We start from the raw sequence: 17,863 nt of genomic DNA, 5'->3' as shown, positions 1-17,863 counted from the left end.
TGAAGCCGCACGTAAAATCGACAATTGCAAGGTACTCAATCTTAAAGCCGATCCAACCGTTAACATAAACGATCACTTATATAAGTGGTAAAGCATTCAACAATCAAGATGGTAGCCGGTGATTCGGCCGTGCACATTGGCTAACTGTAACAAAAATCAAGACTGTAGCGATGGATGACAATGGCCGAGAGGATAGCTCACCTTTGCAAGGGCCTTTCTGAAAAACAACCAGCGTGATGAGCCTAGCGTTTCCGTGAGCAGACACTAGAAACGTATTCACACGTTAGGCCCTAGGTGCGCCTCCGAAGTCCGAAGACGTACTTTGGTTGTCGACGTTGGTGGAAGACGTACTTGGGTTGTCGAAGTTAGGTACCACCTCGCAAGGAAGTGACGACGAGAAGGCGAGGAGAGGCGTCACCCGCTTTGGTCGTCGACGTTGGGCCCAAGGTGTACCACCGCGCAGGGAAGTGACGAGAAGGCGAGGCGTCGCCCGCCGCCGTCTCGGCGACTCGCCGTCAGCCTCGGCTCCTATGGCACCCCCCCGCGTGCTCCTCTTCCTCAAGCCTTTCGACGTCTACCCTCCTCACCAGTACGACGGGGCCTCGGCCTCCTCCCCCACCTACTCGCCGCCGCAACCGCGCGCAGCCAACCCCAAGGTCGCACCCTCCCTCCTTCCCTCTCTCATATCCTGATTGCCCCGTTGGCCATGCCTGTCGGAGGGCTGGACTGAGGTGCCACGGGGCTCCCGTGTTCCGACGGTCCCATGGGGTTCAAATGGTGGTGGAGTTCAATTGAAGCGCTTGGGTTGTGGAAATGAACCGCGATCGCGCCGGTGTCCATTGCGTGGGGGCGCGTTTGATCCATTTGGTTTGAACGGGCCGAAATGCTTGTCCAAGTGGTGGAGTTCAGGTGTTTGTTGAAATGCCTCTCTGACTGTGGCATCTTAGTTTTCTTTTTTTGGTCTCGGATCGGTTAGTAGCACCAGTGCTAACTGAACAGTGGTGCTTGCAACCTTGCAGTAGCCAGTGTGGGTAACTTGTTGCATTGTTTGATTACGGCATTGTGGTGACGAATTACTTCTACGATCTACCTGTTTCTCGGGTTGTTTGATGTCCGAGTCTGACATGGTGTCTGCATGCATAATATCTGGTTGGACAAAGGTTCGCGCACTCCTGGTCTTAGGGGCTATCTTTGAACAATTTAAGCTCTCCAATGTGTAATTTTAAGTGCAGTCCCCCCCCCCCCCCTGATTCATCGCAATACTGTGGATGCTTTCTGATACGGATTAAGGGATTGTTTTTGTTACTTAACTATCCACATCTTTGTTTGTCCTTGCAGATCTTAAGTTATCTGGCTGATAGATGCAGGGTTCAGAAGGACACGATTAATCTTTGTAAGCAAGTCCTACAGCGCAAATCCCTTGACTGGACTTCTGTGCAGCGAGATCATTTGTCTCAGCCAATACGTGATGTGGATCTTGTAATCGCTGTTGGTGGCGATGGCACTCTTCTACGAGCAAGCCACTTCTTGGATAGCTCAGTTCCTATTTTGGGTGTTAATTCAGATCCTACTTGTCCGAAAGAGGTCAGTTGGTGGTTCTTATGACCCATAAGAATGATATCTTAAAAACAATCACATAATACATTGTATCATACGAGTATATTATTTGTTTAGTTGAGTGCTTCCGAGCAGAGTGATGCTTATATTTATTCCTGATTAGGTATATTTACAGTTCTATTGCTACTATGCAGGTTGATGAGTTAATGGATGAATTTGATGCAAGGAGAAGCACGGGGTATCTTTGTGCAGCTACTGCAGTGAACTTTGAACAGGTTATTTTCTCATGTAAAGTGTTCCTATGCTTTTTTATTAACTTTAAGAGATTAAACTTACTGTACTGGAATTCCATGCTATTTTACTTCTTTGTAGCATTGGATCATTTATGAATTTCTTTATGTTTGCATTTCTCTTTAACTTCCCAGATACTTGATGCAACCCTTGATGGCAGTAGGTGCCCTTTGGAGCTGTCAAGGATATCAGTGAAACTAAATGGAATTCAGCTACCAACTTATGCTCTGAATGATATATTGGTGTCACACCCCTGTCCAGCAAGTGTGTCGCGTTTCTCATTTAGGTATTTTGTCTGAGCTTCCTAGTAAATTGAATTTAGTTTCAGATGTGAACGATTCTGATTAACATGACCATCTCAGGAAAAGAAGCAACAATGGAGAGAGCTCGTATTTAATTAATTGTAGATCAAGCGGTCTGAGGGTCTCAACAGCTGCTGGATCAACTGCTGCCATGCTATCAGCTGGAGGATTTGTGATGCCATTATCAAGCCATGAGCTTCAGTATATGATAAGGGAGCCCATTTCACCAACAGATGCTGACAAACCACTGCTGCATGGTTTAGTTAAGCAAGAGCAACACATGCTTCTTGTCTGGCACAATGAAGAAGGTGCTGTTTATGTTGATGGTTCACATGTAGTGTATTCAATTCAGCATGGGGATACACTTGAGATCTCCTCAGGTGCTCCAACCTTAAAAGTTATTTTGCCAGAAATTCTGCTAAAGAAGGCATCTTACTAGTAAAGTAACAATATTTTGGTGATGATGGTTATTGATCTGGTATGATGTTTTAGGTGGGCTGAGTTCTAGAGTACTTATGAAGTAAAAACCGATACTTTACATCTTTATGTAATGTCTGATAGTTAATTTATGCTATCAAATGAAATACTATATTGTCAATTTGTAATTTCTCCTTTTGGAAACAAAAGCAAAAGCAAGACTAGATTTCAGAGACCATTGGGAGCCCCCAGTGTGAAGCAAAGAGTACTTAAATGCTCATGGCTTACCAGGATTTGACATTAGTATGTTACTTGTTATTTAAACTGCACTATTGATAGATACACTGGTCTATCCCTAGTAGTTCTTACATGTACGCTTAGTTCATGAAGCGCATGTACTACATTTAGCTCACAAAAGTTCTCAGGCTACCATCAATGTCTAGAGTTGATGACTCATTAGTGTTGTTGCATGATGCTTGTGCTGTCAGGCTCTGGCTCTCACTTGGGTTTTGCCAGAAGTTCCTGCGTAAACCACTTGAGCTCAGGCTATTTGCAGCAAGGCTGAGTTCTGAAAGCAAGGGCTTAAGGGGGGTGTGGCCCTCAAGCAGGCTAACAACTTTGGAGATCTTTGGTCTGAGTGTAGGTGCTGCAGTGGTGCATAGCAGGGCAACATTCAGCATCAGGAGAGCCTCTTCTGTTGAGTAATTGGATCCTAGATCTGGATCTACCAGTTCCAAGAGAGTTCCCCTCTCGTGTAGAAGGCAAGCCTGGGACAGTTTAAGAGATGCAATTAACTTACTACTCTCAAGGTTTGTACATGATAATAGAATGAGAACTGGTAGAGTTTGACATTTTGATTGAATATAATCCAGTTTCCTTTGTTTAAACATGAAAATTCCTTATTTTGTTACCCTAGAGGTAAAAATCATAACAATTAACGCACTATTTCTTTTGTAAGGACAAAACATGTCAGAACTGTAATGTAGAAAATGTATAGGTGGACATTCATGTATGTCCTGGAGAAGTTTGGTCAGCAAGGACACAAGGCTTGGTCGCATGACTGACCTAATGCTAATGTTTAAACAATAAGGTTATCTTAAATGTGCGTCCACTGTCACTCTCATGAAACATGCTAATGTTAAGTGAAAATCGATTTATTTCCCAATAGTATGGGCAAACATGGTCCAATTACTGCTTACAAAATTAAGATTTAGGAGTTACCCAATCAAGAAGATAAACAAAATCTTCCTTTGGCCTGTAGTTTGTGTTGCTTTTCCCACTGACGATTTCCAAAGCAACAACCCCAAAACTATAAACGTCAGCTTTGTCTGTTAAATAACCACGCATAGCATACTCAGGCGCCATGTATCCGCTGCATGAATACAGAATGATCAAGTCAGCTGTAAGTCGTGCAGTTCAATGGACTTACCTAGAAGTGCGCAGAAAAGTAATTGTCATCAATAGTTGTTCAAATATGAACTGATTAATAACTTTAAGTTCTCCATTCAAGGAAACTATTAATCTGCGCTAGTTGTGTCTTTTGTTATTTATGTTTATATGCAGCAATGACACCCCCCATATGCATGTGGTTTTCTGACTCTTAGCTGATGACTTCATATTTATCTGGGTTTTTAGTGTTTTTGCCCTACGTAAATGTTGCAATGGTCATTGTTACCATTGCTTCTAACTGCCTTCCTTCTAAAGCTTCTTAGCTGTAGCCTTGTATGGCAATGGGATGTGTGGATGAAATTCTACATTTCGAGGAAAACAAGGGTATGGAATTGAAAACACTTACATAGTTCCGGCTACTTTTGTGCTTATGTGGGTGTGATCATCTTCACTAAGCTTTGCTAGCCCAAAATCTGAGATCTTGGCATTCAAATCTTTGTCAAGCAGTATATTGCTGGCCTTGATATCTCGGTGCACGATCTTTATTGCGGACTCCTCGTGAAGATATGCTAGACCTCTTGCTATCCCAAGGCAAATCTTACGTCTTGTTGCCCAGTCCAACCTCAGTTTATATTGTTCAACTGGAACCCCAATTGTAACAGTTCATGGAAATTGTTGATGAATTCTAACATGCGGCATAAGTATAAGCGGTGAACCAAAAAACAGTAAAGTAAGATTACCAAAAAGAGCACGTGCAAGGCAATTGTTTTCCATATACTCGTAGACTAGCAACAGTTGGTTTCCTTCTGTACAGCAGCCGTAAAGCTTGACAAGGTTTGGATGCTGGAGTGCAGATATCATGCCTATCTCAGTCACAAATTCACGATTCCCTTGTCTGGACCTTGATGATAACTGCTTGACAGCAATGATGGTTCCATCGGACAATAAACCCTGTCAGCAAAGGCAATGTCCCATTATAAGAGTTATAATTTAGCAGTATTAAGCTCTGCATAACTTATGGATTGGAAGCAATGATGACTGACCTTGTAAACTGAACCAAAACCACCTTCGCCAATCTTGTTAGCCGCATCGAAGTTCCCAGTAGCTGCTTTAAGTTGTCGCAAGGTAAAGGAGCCAATTTGCAGGTCAAGGGCTCTGAGATCTGTAAAAAAAGGTTTTTCATGTGGTCATTAGCGTATATAACAAAGATATGAGTGGTTTCTTTGCTCCCATGAATACGCAAAAGGTTCACTATTCTGACTTAACCACTTGTACAGTACTATAAAATTCCGGTTTAGTTTAGATCCTAAATAGTAATCATCTTGCTATCGCTTGTGCTCTGAGCAGTACAGAATAGATAAATGTTTGAACCTTGTGCTCTAGTATGCACATTTAACCAAAAGTGAAAGATAGTTAGCATTTTATTATGTAAAATAAAAATTGAAATAAGTTGAATAAGAAAGTTGCTGTGGCACCTTTATTTGTTGAGCTCTTTCGCAGCTGCTTAATCCAACAAATGCCAACAATCAGTGCAGTGAATATTGCTATAATTGAGATTCCAATCATGAACGCTTCAGATAAAGACACCCCCGGAGTCTTCCTGCTACTGCCAGTTTGGGGAGGTTCAACAGCCAATGGAAGCTGAAAGTCTGAAATAAACAAACATGCCAGATCAGTAAGGAAGATAATAGTTTTCTTACGAAACTATTATACGTGCAGTCAAGGACATCGTGCATGATGTTCAATATTGTGTTCTTGCTCACAGTAATTATTTGGAATACATTATGAAAAACTGACAAATTCAAGAGTTAAAAGGACACACTTGGAATTACTGATATTGCAGATACCAGGGGACCATAATATCCTCTATTTGGAATGCCTGTTGTCCCTCTTCCTGCCCAATAGAACTGAATCTCTAATGTATGATTTGTTACATATGTTTGAAAAATCTTTACAATTGGCTTTCCAACCCCACCAGCAGATCGTTCGATATCAAAATCCTCTAGAACCATTCTTCCCTGAGATTAGAGAATCTGTTGCTATTATCACAGCTAACAAAGGCATATCTTATATTCGTAGGGACACAACTAATAATCTAGTTCTACCTGTATGAACACGTTAAATCTTCTTTTGCCAAGGCTATAGTATGTGCTGTCATTTGTGTATACAATTTCAGCAAAGTGGAGCTTAACCGTGTAGCTCCCACTGAACATACAAAGCCCATAATATGTGAGCGAAAGAGGAGAAAGACGGGCTTTGGCATACAGCTCTGAGTTAACCATGGTCAATTTTGATGCACTTGCTGCAATGTAGTTGTCATCATTGATGTTGTTGTCCATGAAGTTTCCATTGCTGCTGAATGCCCAGTTCGATCCTGGGCTTACATACAGCACTGCAGCACCTTTTGGTGTCATGTCAGCTTCGTATTTAATTCCATTAACAGTTGCTTCTTTGTCACCACAATTGATATGCAAGGAAGACCGATCTGCGAAAAATGTGGAAGCAAATGTTGAATGCAGCTTCAGTGCTAAAACAAGAAGAAAACTAGCTATGGGGCTGAACATTATGTACTTCAAAACCAATGCACCTTTGTGTAGAAGTAGTAACAAATTACCAGTTAGTGATTTTATTGGCTGTGTTTATTTCGAGTTACCATTTCGATTTTGTAATCCGGCAAGCACTAGCAATTTATAACTAATCCAAAGTTCGTTATCGTAGCTAACCTTGATTATCATGATTATCAGCATGCATGCGGAATACATATCAACAAAACCATTTGTTCTTTGTTTCTCTATAAGAATGCATTATGGTGTACCAAAGCTTTAGAATTAACTGTGAAGCAACACTAAGCATTAACTTACATTGTCCATGAGAAGCAACACATGGGAAATCCCTCTTCAAGCATGGCTGAACACTATTTCTGCACAGAAGGTAAAAGTACCCAGAGTTAGACCATTTTATCATGTCTGGACTGGTCTATTGGTATAAAGTTTTTTAATATCTTGAAGCAACAAGCTAAAGACTCTTACAGACTGTTCATTTCAGGCGAATAGCTCTCCACAAGATTGCTGCAATTGAAGGATTCACAGGGAAAGAGTTATGTATTTCCATAAGTATTCTGAAGGGCAAAAAAACTGGGCATCACACTAAAGGTTTCTTACACGCTCCCTTGATTGCATTGGCTAGGACCTGAACTCCCCAATGTGAAGTTATTAAAAGATATATCCCTGCATTTGATCATTTTCTGTTATACTTGATTATACTAAGTGAACGTTTGACTTCTATCTTCAATAATAACAGTTCTATTATCAAAATTCTTAGCTTCATGTACATATGGGTATCAAGCAATATCTCTATGAAGCCACCAAAGTTAAACAAGAGTGGACGTAGAAAGAAAACTGATTCATGGCTATTTCCATTATGACGAAAATCACAGATGCAATTAAGAAATAGGAAAACAGTTTATTAGTTTTCTACAATCATGTATGAACAAACAAGAGTGGAAGTAGAAAGAAAACTCAAGTGATTCATAGATATTTCCATTATCACGAACATCACGGATGCAATTAAGAAATAGGAAATCATTTTATTAGTTTTCTACAATCATGTATGAATGAACATCGGCAATTCGGCATTGTTCTGACATACTAACATCTTGGCAAAAGAAAGTCGTACTTCCTTAACTTTTATGATAGCTTTAAAATGTGCTGGAAAGGAAAGATATGCGACATATCTTTCATGGATGTCTGAAGGTATCAGCATGTAAGAATGATGCAGTTTTGCTGCCTCAGAGTGTGCGCACACAGACAATAACTTACGCAATTTTGTTTCTTCTCAATAACCATCCAGGTATGTTCCCAGAGAGTGAATTTCCAGTTAGATATCTGCAGGACAAATTTGGTTGGGATGCATTCAAGAGAGGAGCAGAAGGAAATGTCATGTTTAGTTCAATTTATGCAAAACGCCACAACTTACATGTAATCTACCTTTTCCATGTTAGCAAAAGAAGCTGGTATTTCTCCACTCAGTTTATTAAAGCTCAGGTCCCTGCATAGTTAATGTTGATGATAAAAAAATTAATAATAAAAATATTTAGCACTTCTGTATTTTGTAATTTAGATGATCATTCATATGTGTTGTCTTCACAGATATGTTGTGTTGCTTTATATGGAATTCACATGAGGCTGAAGAAAAAACGACTGTAAGGTTTCAGTATTGCTAAGATTCTAATAGAAACTGATGCAAATTATGCAAACATCAGTTCAAGAAAATTGCCACGATGAACTTACAGATGCTTAAGATTTGTCAATGTCCCAATGTAAGATGGGATACTTCCACTGATTGAACAGTTCCTTAGTACCCTACATTTGAACAATTTTGTATCGTATGAAAGCCTGCATATGACAAGCTTGAAAACTTCAGCAAACCACGAACTTACATTGTTTTCATGGATTGCATTCTACTTAAATCCGGGAAAGCTGATCCAGTACCTCTAAGATCACTAAACCTCCTGTTTAATAAAGAAAAGCAACACAGAAACTTATACCCCTTTTTGTGTCGGTTTGTGAACTTATACCAAATAAGTGAATACTATTATGTGTGTAGAATTATGACAATTTCAAAATTTTGTGCTGACATACAGATCATAAAGGTTTGTCAATTCAGATAGGCTCGAGGGAATAGGCCCTTCCAACAAAGATCCTTCGATTTGCCTGCACCAAGAAGAGTTATATTAAATATAGAAGATAATTGTCGAACTGTGGTATTTCTGTAGATAAGTAATGTGTTTTATCACGAATTCACTGACTCACAATTTTTCGAGCTTTGCCAATTTCCCCCAAAAATCAGGCAGTCTTCCGGATAAATTGTTGCCAGAAATCCTCCTGTTACCAGTTTCAATAGTTAAACATTATCAAAAGACTCTGCAAGGTGAAACAGAGGGAGGACAAGGAAAGATCAAGATATCCTTACAAGTCAGTTAAATTAGTCAACAAGGAAAGAGCAGCTGGAAGGGGTCCAGTGAACTCATTGGTTGATAATATTCTGAATTTCAGGATCAGTACATAAATCATCGGAAACTACATTGCCAAACTCTACCGATAATTATATGTTATCTTAATGTAGTATAAACAAGGACACTCACAGCTTCTCCATTTGAGTGAGATGTCCAATTTCAGGAGGGATTGGCCCAAGGAACTCGTTCCCTTCAATGCTCCTGCAGATTAATTTTCCAGTCATAATAAGGAAACTAAACTCATAAACTAGTTAACAGAAATTGTTTTCACCAGACTTCCTACTTACAGGTTAGTCAGGGTTGTGATCTTTGTAAGCTCCATGGGGAAAGGCCCTGACAATTTGTTTCCCATCAGTGACCTGCATGGCTTTGGCATCAACAGATCAACAACATGCTGTGTAATTCTGTTCTACGATATGTCTTACATATTATTCTGTTCTATATTGGTAACTGAGAATTACAGTGTGTATTGTACACTTGCTATCCTCCCTGCAGACATGGGAGACTGACCTCCAAGCCTCTCAAAAAGGTTAATATGGGATTCTTGTACAACTAAATTCTGACTGACAAGCATCCGCAACGGACCGGCAATTATTGAGTATGAATTATATATTTTCAATATTGCGTTGAAATCTAATTGTGCATGATGCAATTAATTCTTTTATGAGGAACAGTTGTTCTGAAAACAAATACAAATATAATTTTGTTCCAGCTTTTGCTACAGTCATTTATTCCCTCATTCAAACAGAGAGTCACTTTCGACTGAAGCCCAATCCCAAAAGGAAGAAAAATGAAAAAGGAAATTTGATTCAGATCGAACATGACCAAAACAGATGCATTTTATGCTTATCATCAGAAAAATCACATTCATTTGTAGTGCATTAAGCAGTTAGATGAATAAGAATTTACTGCTGTATTAACAAGACAGCAAAGGGGGCAATAATGCATTGCTGCTTATAGTTCAATTTGCTCTTCTTGTATTGAACCTAACAATATCTGAAGTGCTGAAAAAGTAGGTATAAGTGCACAAAGGATGACTAGTATTCATGTTAGCTTTTGATATAGGACAAAAGCCCACCTAATCTATCACAGGATAGAAAAATATCCTTGAGAGTGGTCTAATTTGTTGCTATCTTAGATGCTCTGCTTGCCGACACTCTAGGCCCTGCTCCATAGATGAGACAATGACTGGCTTCGCAAATTGCAGGAAAACACTACCCAGTGGCATCTCTTTTTCTGAGACTCCAAAACAACTCCACGTGCTATATTTTGCTCTGCTAGTCAAGACTCAAGAGAACAATGAGACAATCAAAGGGTAAGGTCACTCACAGTCCTTGTAACTTCATCCGGGCCCACTGGTGAGGCACTCCACCATGAAACAAGCTCCTGCTTAGATCTCTGTAACATGGAAATATGGATGGATTATGTTTTTTTTTTCTACGAGAAATATGGATTATGCTGCTATTATTATTCCCTTAACAGCTAAGGTTTATGGCACAGGTTGTTCAGTTCTTACAGCTGGAGAAGATAGGGGAAGTAGGCAAAGTCCGGCGGGAGCTCGCCGGAGAAGTTCTGTCCCATCAGCAATCTGCAAAGAAAATCCAATCAGCCCCAAGAGCACAATCTGTTAGTGCACAAAATGTGCAAATATGATCTGCTCTGATCAACTCTGGTATGATCCCGTGTTGCCTGATCGAAGGAGCTAAAATACAGACATCACAATCTTGGATCGGAGAGTCTGCCGGCGAGGAGAAATCACGCATACATGCTAATGACATGGCAGACGGTACGATTGGAGAAGGAGCAGTCGCATTCCACGCCGCCGGAGCCACACGGGTCGGCGGCGAAGTCCCAATGCGACACGCCGAGCTTGGCCGCGATCCGGCGAAGAACACGAACTGCAAAAAGAGATTGCAGGCGCAGGGTTTCAGCTGCTGATGAGAACAGTATTATTTGCGTTGAAGATGAAGGGGGAACAAAAGAGCTCCTGACTACAGCAACATGCTGAGCATTTTGCCCATCTCCATTGCTGTTGCAGCTCAGACTTTGCGCATCGACCTTTATCTGATGAGCAAACAGCCATGAAGGAGCAGATTGCTCTGAACTTTTGGGTAAGCACTCCTTTTGGAAGTTCCAAGAATTTTTTCCTCTCTGTTTTCTAGAGATTCATGGACTGTTTCTTTCTTGCATTGCTGAAGCATCCAAAACAAAGGTGGCTCAAGAAGAAGTCTACCAAACAAAGGCCATCCTGTCTCCCTTCCTCCCTCCCTCTCTCCAAACCAGTGAGGCTACATAGCAAAGGAAAGCACAATGCAGTACAGGTGCTGAGCAAGAAGATACACACCTTCAGTTGGAAAGACCCTAGGAGGAGCAGCTGCTTCAGCTCCTGCGCCATGGACGACCTCAGCAACAAGCAAGCAAAGGAAGAACACCAAGAACAGCCACCTCCAGCCACATGGCGGCGACTTCCATGCCATCTCTCTCTCAAGTGGAACGCAACTGAGTGGAGACTGGAGAGGAGTGTGTGACTTGGCTGCTTTGTGGCAAAGGACTGAAGGATTTCTTTCTGTATCTCTCTCTCATAAAGGCATCTTTATCTTTTGGAGTCTTCACCGGCATGATTGGGCGGCGTTTGTGCTGCCGCTGCATGCCTTGCTGTGAAGACGGTGTTTGGTTGCGCTGCGCGCCGCAGCAGCTTTTGGTTCTGATTGGTTGCTGCTTAGGAGAGCAAATTTATTCGGTGGATACATATTATCTTATGTTGTTTCAATCTAATTTAATAGATACAAATTTATATACATAATCTAGTTGGCCGAGAAAGGAAGCTCAATTCGAGCTTTTCTTTACAGTTTGGTCCAATAAATACAGACTCTTATATCTCCTTATACAGTCAGGTTTACTCTATATTGTCATAAAATCACTTTTATACGAGTAATTAATTATAATCTTAACTCTTACATCCACTCATATAATCTTAAATTCGATCAGTCAAACAAAAAATTAGCTCACGTATAGATATAATTAACTAAACATTTTTTTCAACCAATATAATTTTACCCATCCTATTTATTTCAATATACATATACAATCTGCACGAATAATACCTATACGAATAATAACCAATCACACCCAACGATAGCTGCAGCCAGCGCGTGGACCACACCTATGCGAATTCCAGTTTCCGAGCGGTAGAAAAAAAAGGAAGATAGATAGATAGAGAGGAGACGCGAAAGAATCTCTGGCCTCTGCATGGGATATCGTCGTCGGTGACTCTTGCCTGGTCCTTTTCCGGATGCAATTAATGCTAGGTTATTTGTAGCCTCTGCATGCATTCTCCTGTGATATTTGTTTCGGATGATTTCAATCTTGTGGTTTACCTGTTGCTTTCCATCTCTGTTGTCATGAGATGTTTTTGCAATACCGGCTATGATTACGTGTAACTTTTTTTTGAATGGGATGAGATTTATATTAAACTGAAAGCATAGTGTATCCGCATCTTACAACAGATATCTAGATGAAAAGTAAATAACTAACAAGTACACCTAGGGCAATCTTTTCCATGGAGCATCCCATCAACCACCGGAACGCTCCGCCGTTGTGACGTACAGATCTACTGTAGTAACTCAACCCTTCGGGCAACCTTAGCGATGAGCCCAAACCTTGGAAGATGCCACAAGAGTCAACACCCCAGGACGACTGTCAGGATGTATCTGACACGCTGAACGAATATCAACAACAGCGTCGTCAAAATCGATCAAGAAAAACATATTGGCCGACGCTGGAGCAAGGTTCGGCTACCCAAAAGCAAATTGGCCTTCGCCGAAGCAACCATTGGTGATCTGAAGACACCAACAAATATAAAAAGGATCAAAAGCATCCTCCAAACATAGGAACCATATATACAAACCTATCACAGTTATCGCCGACGAGCTCACCTAGGCCATCAATGCCACCGGAGACCCATCAGAGACAACAATGAAAAGCAAATCCAGCGAGTCACTGCTATCGACGACGTACCCTTAGATCTACAATACTACAACCGCTAAACTAGAGGTACTAGCGGTGAATTGACCTCCTCCCCTCCTGACGTCGAAGATGACACCGGAGGAGAGAAACAAGCACGATCGACGGTGGACAAGCGGAAATCGTCCTTTGGTCGCCTCTCTCTACGAGGAGCACACTCGTGGCGGACAGACATGGTTACGCTTAACTTGCTAGCACCATGGTTTACATCCGAAGTTTCCGCGGTCAGTGGAGACAATTACTTGGACTTTTGCTAGGGTACGTCCTCCAAAAATTTCCAGAGTACTTTGGTCACTTCAAGCTCGACTAAGGTAGCCTCCTTCATCGAGCTCGAGAGCTATACCTAGGAACTAATAACCTATCCATTAAAAAAGCTAACTCGGCAACAATTTTAAGCTTCACTATGGTATTTGAAAAAGTGTAACAATAATGACCTTCACTCTTCTGAAGTGTGAATGCTATCGGAAACATCCAAAGTATGATTGACGAATGACGACTGAACAAAAACGCACGAGATATTGGCACGTTGCACTTGGTTGTGCCCCTCCTTTTATCAAAGACTTAAGCTGATTTTGTAGTGTTTTTTTTTCTTGGTCCAACTTTCCAGCCTGGCTGGCTTGTCTCTCCGGTCCAAGTCAACCTTGTCACCAAAATGATGTCTACGCTGGGCCCAGAATGCGATAGGCTGAAGACCACGTACGCATCGCTCTCTTATCCTGCTGGCAGATTACGACCGAAATTGACATGTCTAGCACACGAGTTCTTCTGATCCAGCCAATTCGCATGGGTTTGGATCTTGCTCTTAGGGCATCGCTTAGGTACTTATTTGGAACGGAAATCGCTTAGGTACTTGGACCAATTCGCATGAGTGTCCATCTCTTTCGATTTTTTAAAAATAATATTAATTTAATAAAAATGCAAAAATAGTATGTGTTTTCGAAATTTTGTCAAATTAGTATCATATCGGCAACTGCTTTTATGAACAGTGTTGATAGGCATCTTTATAACGTGTCGCGCTGTCGCCGCTTAGGGACTCAACCCATTCGTTTTGGTTCTACGCAGAGAAAGGAGCAGACGACGCCGCATGCAGCATGCACGTAAGAGAAGGGATGAGAGGAGGATGAGAAGGAGGAGAAGGATGAGAAGGAGGAGGAGAGGTAATTTATTTTTATTTTTATGTTTGTAGAATAATTTAGAAATTTTAGAATACTTTAGAAATTTTATAATAAAAAAGGGAGAAAATCGCCAAAATATCTAATCCTAGGAATTTTTTAAATAATATTATTTTATTAAAAATTACAAAAATATTATTAAAAATGGGAAATTTACAAAAATAGGTATCAGTCAGCACTCAAATTACCCTAGCCACCTATCGGTTATCGAAGTGCTGACATCCTATTTGTCACACGCATGGAGGCATGTCAGTACTCTAATTACCGATAGATCCAGTGTCCTACATATGATATTCAAAGAAAAATTTATAACTTTTCATATGATCTCTAATAGAAATGATCTTTAAATGAAAATTATACTTATCGACGATATCTATAACTTTGCAGTTAAACACTTTTCCATTTAATCCGTTTAGATGCTCAAAAAGTGGCTAGAATTTTCTGATCTAGTTCAGATCTAAAATTTATAACCATTTTTTTTTTTTGCATATAAACGGATTCAAATGGAAAATTATTCACTGCAAAGTTGTAGATATTGTCGATAGATATAATTTTCGGCAATATGCTTTATGATATCACTCTTTATATAACATGTATACATTTGAGCAATACAAGCAGCATTATCTTCATAGACAACGGTAGGTAATTCTAAGAACCAATACCACATGATTCTTGTATATGGTTGATCATTTTGCAAAACCATACACATTTAAGCGATGTTTCATATAATACAATTATTTTAGAATGGTTAATGGAAGTAGCCACAAAAGACTGTTTTGTTGACTTCCATGAGAATACTATTCCATTGTATAATAATACAAAGTCTGTTTTGTGATATGGCATTATGAGGATCATATAAATAGCTAGCATTAGTATATCCAACCAAATCGTGTCTTGGATTTTCTGATATAATAAATCAAGATCTTTTGTACCTTGGAGATATCTAAGGATATTTTTTGTTGGAGTTGTGCTATGTCTAGATAGCAAGTTAATTGCAAATGCAATATCCGGCCTGATACAATTTGCAAGATACATTAGCGCTCTAAGGAAACTGAGATATGAAACATCATGTCCCAATATCTCTTCATCATCATCCCGATGTCTGAATAGATCTTTATCCATATCAAGGGATCGAACGACAATATATATTTTTGATGGATATGATTTATTCATATTGAATTTCTCCGATATTTTGTGGATATATGTAGATTTATGTACTGGTATTCTTGATAGAAGATGCTTAAGTTGTAGACCTAAGAAAAATTTAGTTTTATCCAAAATTTTCAACTCATATTCCGTTTTACAATGATTGCGTGCTTCATTTATGTCTTTTGTATTTCTGATGATATTGAGGTCATCTACATACATTGAGATGATACAAAATCCAGTTGAAGACTTCTTTATAAACACACATGGGTAATCATCATTATTTGAGTAACCCTTCTATAGAAGGAACTCACTTAGTCAGTTTACTCAACTGTTTTAAGGCTTAGAGCGGCTTTTCCATGTTTACACAATACACGTTACAATTTGCTTTGTGATTCAGAATTTTAAGCCATTTTAGGAACTTTCATATGGATATCTGAATGAAGTGACCCATATAAGTATGAAGTCACTACATCCATCAACTGTATGGATATATTATTTTTAATTGCTAATCATATTAAATATCAGAATGTTATTCCACTCATAACTGGAGAGCATGTTTCATCGAAATCGATATCGGGTTTCTATGTGAATCCTTGTACTACAAGCCTCTCTTTACATCTTACTACCTCATTGTTTTCATTCTGTTTACAAATGAAAACCCATTTTTCTCCTACAGTGATGATGTTTTGAGGAGTAGGTATTACTAAGGTAAATATATCTCTTTTGTTGAGTGAGCGCAATTCTACCTCAGTTGTTTTCTTCCATTTGGTCTAGTCTAATCGCTTGAGGCACTCTGCCATGATCGTAGGTTCTGGATCTATTTGAAGGTCTTTGGCAATCTTTGAGGAGAAATATATATCGACAATTGTAGTATTTCTATTGTATGATTGTCACACCCGAAAAATTCTAACCTAGCCATTAAGCACGTATATGCATCATGACATCATAATTCATGTATTTGGTTTTTGTTTTATGTGTTCCATTTTTTTTTTTTGAAAAGGTTACGTTGTTAAATGCCTCGCTTTTTTCACCATTTCATGAGTGGGAATTGTTTGAAGGTTGTTAGATAGCCCAAAAGTATTTAAGAAGGAAAGGGAGAAGAATTGGTAGAAAGGGAGAAAAAAGGAGGGAAAACTTTTAGTATGTGGGTTAGCCTGCGGTCTGACTGGACCTCCTTGCGATCTAACTGCTAGGGCTCAGAGCGATCACTTAAGACCCCATCGACCACCTCTCACTCACTCACTCATTTGTTTTGTCCCCCACCTGAAAGAGAGAGAGAGAGAGAGAGAGAGAGAGAGAGAGAGAGAGAGAGAGAGCTCCCTCACCATTCCTCCACTTCGAGCTCAACAGAGCCGAAGATTGAAGGAGGAGGTCACCCATGAGTTCCCCACGTCATCCCCAAGCATTCCCTCAATGGAGCAAGCCCTAAGGCTTTCTTCCACCTCTAGGCTGGTCGGAGCACCCCTGAGTTGATTTCCACATCAGAGCTTCCCCAGAGTAAGCAAACCCTCAAGCAAGCTTTGCCACACCAAGGTGAAGCTCCCCAGCCCCTTTTCTCTCGTTTTTCCCCACTCCCCATAGCCGTAGGACCGAGTTCCACATAGCCATAGACATCGATCCATGGGGTCTAGGCTTTTGGCCCTATGAATATTGCTCAAACCACCTAACATGGACCCCCCCCCCCTAATTAGAGCATTTAGGTGTCAACCTTGGCTAAAGACGTTGTTGGAATCATCGCCAGCGAGCTCGCCAAGTGCCACTAACCGAGCATAATAGTCTTACCACGTCTCATAGTGATCTGACCACCGTTCGAGGAGTTGGACCACTGGGTATCAAACCAAAGCACTTCCTAGGAACCTAACCACCCTTCTCCATGGTCCGACCACCACTCCCAACGATCTAACTACCCATATTGGCGGTCTGACCGCGGTCAACTCAGACATAACCATTTTAGTGCAGTTTACAATTTTGCTAAAACTTGAAAAAATCATAATAAATTCTTTATAGAATAATGTCCTCTACCTATTAAAAATATCCACAACCATGAAATAATTAATTAATTTTCTAAGATAAATTAATTTTCTTAAACTTCATTAATTCACCATTAATTCATTACAAATCCAAATTGCTAATCTTCTTACGATATGTGCTAACTAGGAAAAATATTTTCATGACATTTCGTGTTGCATCTTGTTCATGATCATGCATCATGATGTTTACTTTATGGCATTTCATCATGCTTATTGCGATGCATTTTGCTCCTTTTGTGATCGACGAACTGGAGAGTAACGGGTTTTCTTGAGAATGTTTTGTGGTTGATCTTGATTTGAAGAAGAGCACTAAAGCAAGGATCTATCATATTTCTCCCATATTTTGGTGAATTGTTGGTCAATTTATTAGATATTGCTATGTGTCGTATATGTATATTTAGCTAGTTGATATCAGGAATCGAGTAGAACTTATCTTGTTGCATTTATCCATATCTTGTTATTATTGATCCTAATCCTTGTAACATGGAGATAACTATATTAATGTCTAACTTAAAATTT

At 40.0% G+C, this 17,863-nt stretch overlaps 2 protein-coding genes and 1 long non-coding RNA gene across 6 annotated transcripts; 2 read left to right on the top strand and 1 right to left on the bottom strand.

Annotated features, from left to right (window-relative positions):
- The first annotated feature begins 340 nt into the window (after positions 1 to 340).
- On the top strand, positions 341 to 2,750 carry LOC133896663 (probable NADH kinase). The gene is made up of 5 exons (XM_062337263.1): positions 341 to 656; positions 1,339 to 1,584; positions 1,752 to 1,832; positions 1,983 to 2,134; positions 2,211 to 2,750. Exons 1-5 carry the CDS (start codon positions 531 to 533, stop codon positions 2,587 to 2,589), a joined length of 984 nt encoding a protein of 327 aa, XP_062193247.1. The 5' UTR covers positions 341 to 530; the 3' UTR covers positions 2,590 to 2,750.
- Positions 2,751 to 2,821: 71 nt separating this feature from the next.
- Positions 2,822 to 11,453, bottom strand: LOC133896661 (probable LRR receptor-like serine/threonine-protein kinase At1g07650). 4 transcript variants are annotated; one of them, XM_062337260.1, is made up of 24 exons: positions 11,315 to 11,453; positions 10,736 to 10,868; positions 10,487 to 10,558; positions 10,300 to 10,368; positions 9,258 to 9,329; positions 9,100 to 9,171; positions 8,928 to 8,999; positions 8,768 to 8,839; positions 8,597 to 8,668; positions 8,395 to 8,466; positions 8,246 to 8,317; positions 7,932 to 8,003; positions 7,775 to 7,840; positions 7,118 to 7,183; positions 6,986 to 7,024; positions 6,818 to 6,876; positions 6,062 to 6,441; positions 5,779 to 5,974; positions 5,432 to 5,605; positions 5,000 to 5,118; positions 4,697 to 4,907; positions 4,363 to 4,597; positions 3,789 to 3,939; positions 2,822 to 3,334 (listed from the first exon to the last, which is right to left on the bottom strand). In XM_062337260.1, the coding sequence occupies exons 1-24, from the start codon at positions 11,445 to 11,447 to the stop codon at positions 2,972 to 2,974; spliced, it is 3,042 nt and encodes a 1,013-aa protein (XP_062193244.1). In that variant the 5' UTR covers positions 11,448 to 11,453; the 3' UTR covers positions 2,822 to 2,971. The 4 variants fall into 4 exon arrangements, 3 of the variants coding, with proteins under 3 accessions (XP_062193244.1, XP_062193245.1, XP_062193246.1); XM_062337261.1 differs by lacking the exon at positions 8,395 to 8,466 and having other exon boundaries at positions 8,246 to 8,350; XM_062337262.1 differs by lacking the exon at positions 8,928 to 8,999.
- LOC133896664 (uncharacterized) lies at positions 9,958 to 11,321 on the top strand. Its single transcript, XR_009905814.1, has 3 exons — positions 9,958 to 10,285; positions 10,471 to 11,081; positions 11,169 to 11,321. It is a non-coding gene; the product is annotated as an uncharacterized LOC133896664 (long non-coding RNA).
- Positions 11,454 to 17,863: the final 6,410 nt, after the last annotated feature.

This window comes from Phragmites australis, chromosome 17 (genome assembly GCF_958298935.1).
Source record: "Phragmites australis chromosome 17, lpPhrAust1.1, whole genome shotgun sequence".
Taxonomy (NCBI): Eukaryota; Viridiplantae; Streptophyta; class Magnoliopsida; order Poales; family Poaceae; genus Phragmites; species Phragmites australis.
The sequence above is the reverse complement of the archived record's forward strand: the minus strand, read 5'-3'. Positions and strand labels throughout refer to the sequence as shown.

Bases quoted from the DNA above. Each gene is read 5' to 3' on its own strand.
- LOC133896663 (XM_062337263.1), top strand. From the start codon at position 531: ATGGCACCCCCCCGCGTGCTCCTCTTCCTCAAGCCTTTCGACGTCTAC. The intron at 657-1,338 runs GTCGCACCCTCC...TTGTCCTTGCAG, and splicing joins CGCGCGCAGCCAACCCCAAG to ATCTTAAGTTATCTGGCTGA. The intron at 1,585-1,751 runs GTCAGTTGGTGG...GCTACTATGCAG, and splicing joins ATCCTACTTGTCCGAAAGAG to GTTGATGAGTTAATGGATGA.
- LOC133896661 (XM_062337260.1), bottom strand. From the start codon at position 11,447: ATGGCATGGAAGTCGCCGCCATGTGGCTGGAGGTGGCTGTTCTTGGTG. The intron at 8,669-8,767 runs GTGAGTCAGTGA...TTCTTGGTGCAG, and splicing joins TTGGCAAAGCTCGAAAAATT to GCAAATCGAAGGATCTTTGT. The intron at 8,318-8,394 runs GTAAGTTCGTGG...GTTCAAATGTAG, and splicing joins ATGCAATCCATGAAAACAAT to GGTACTAAGGAACTGTTCAA.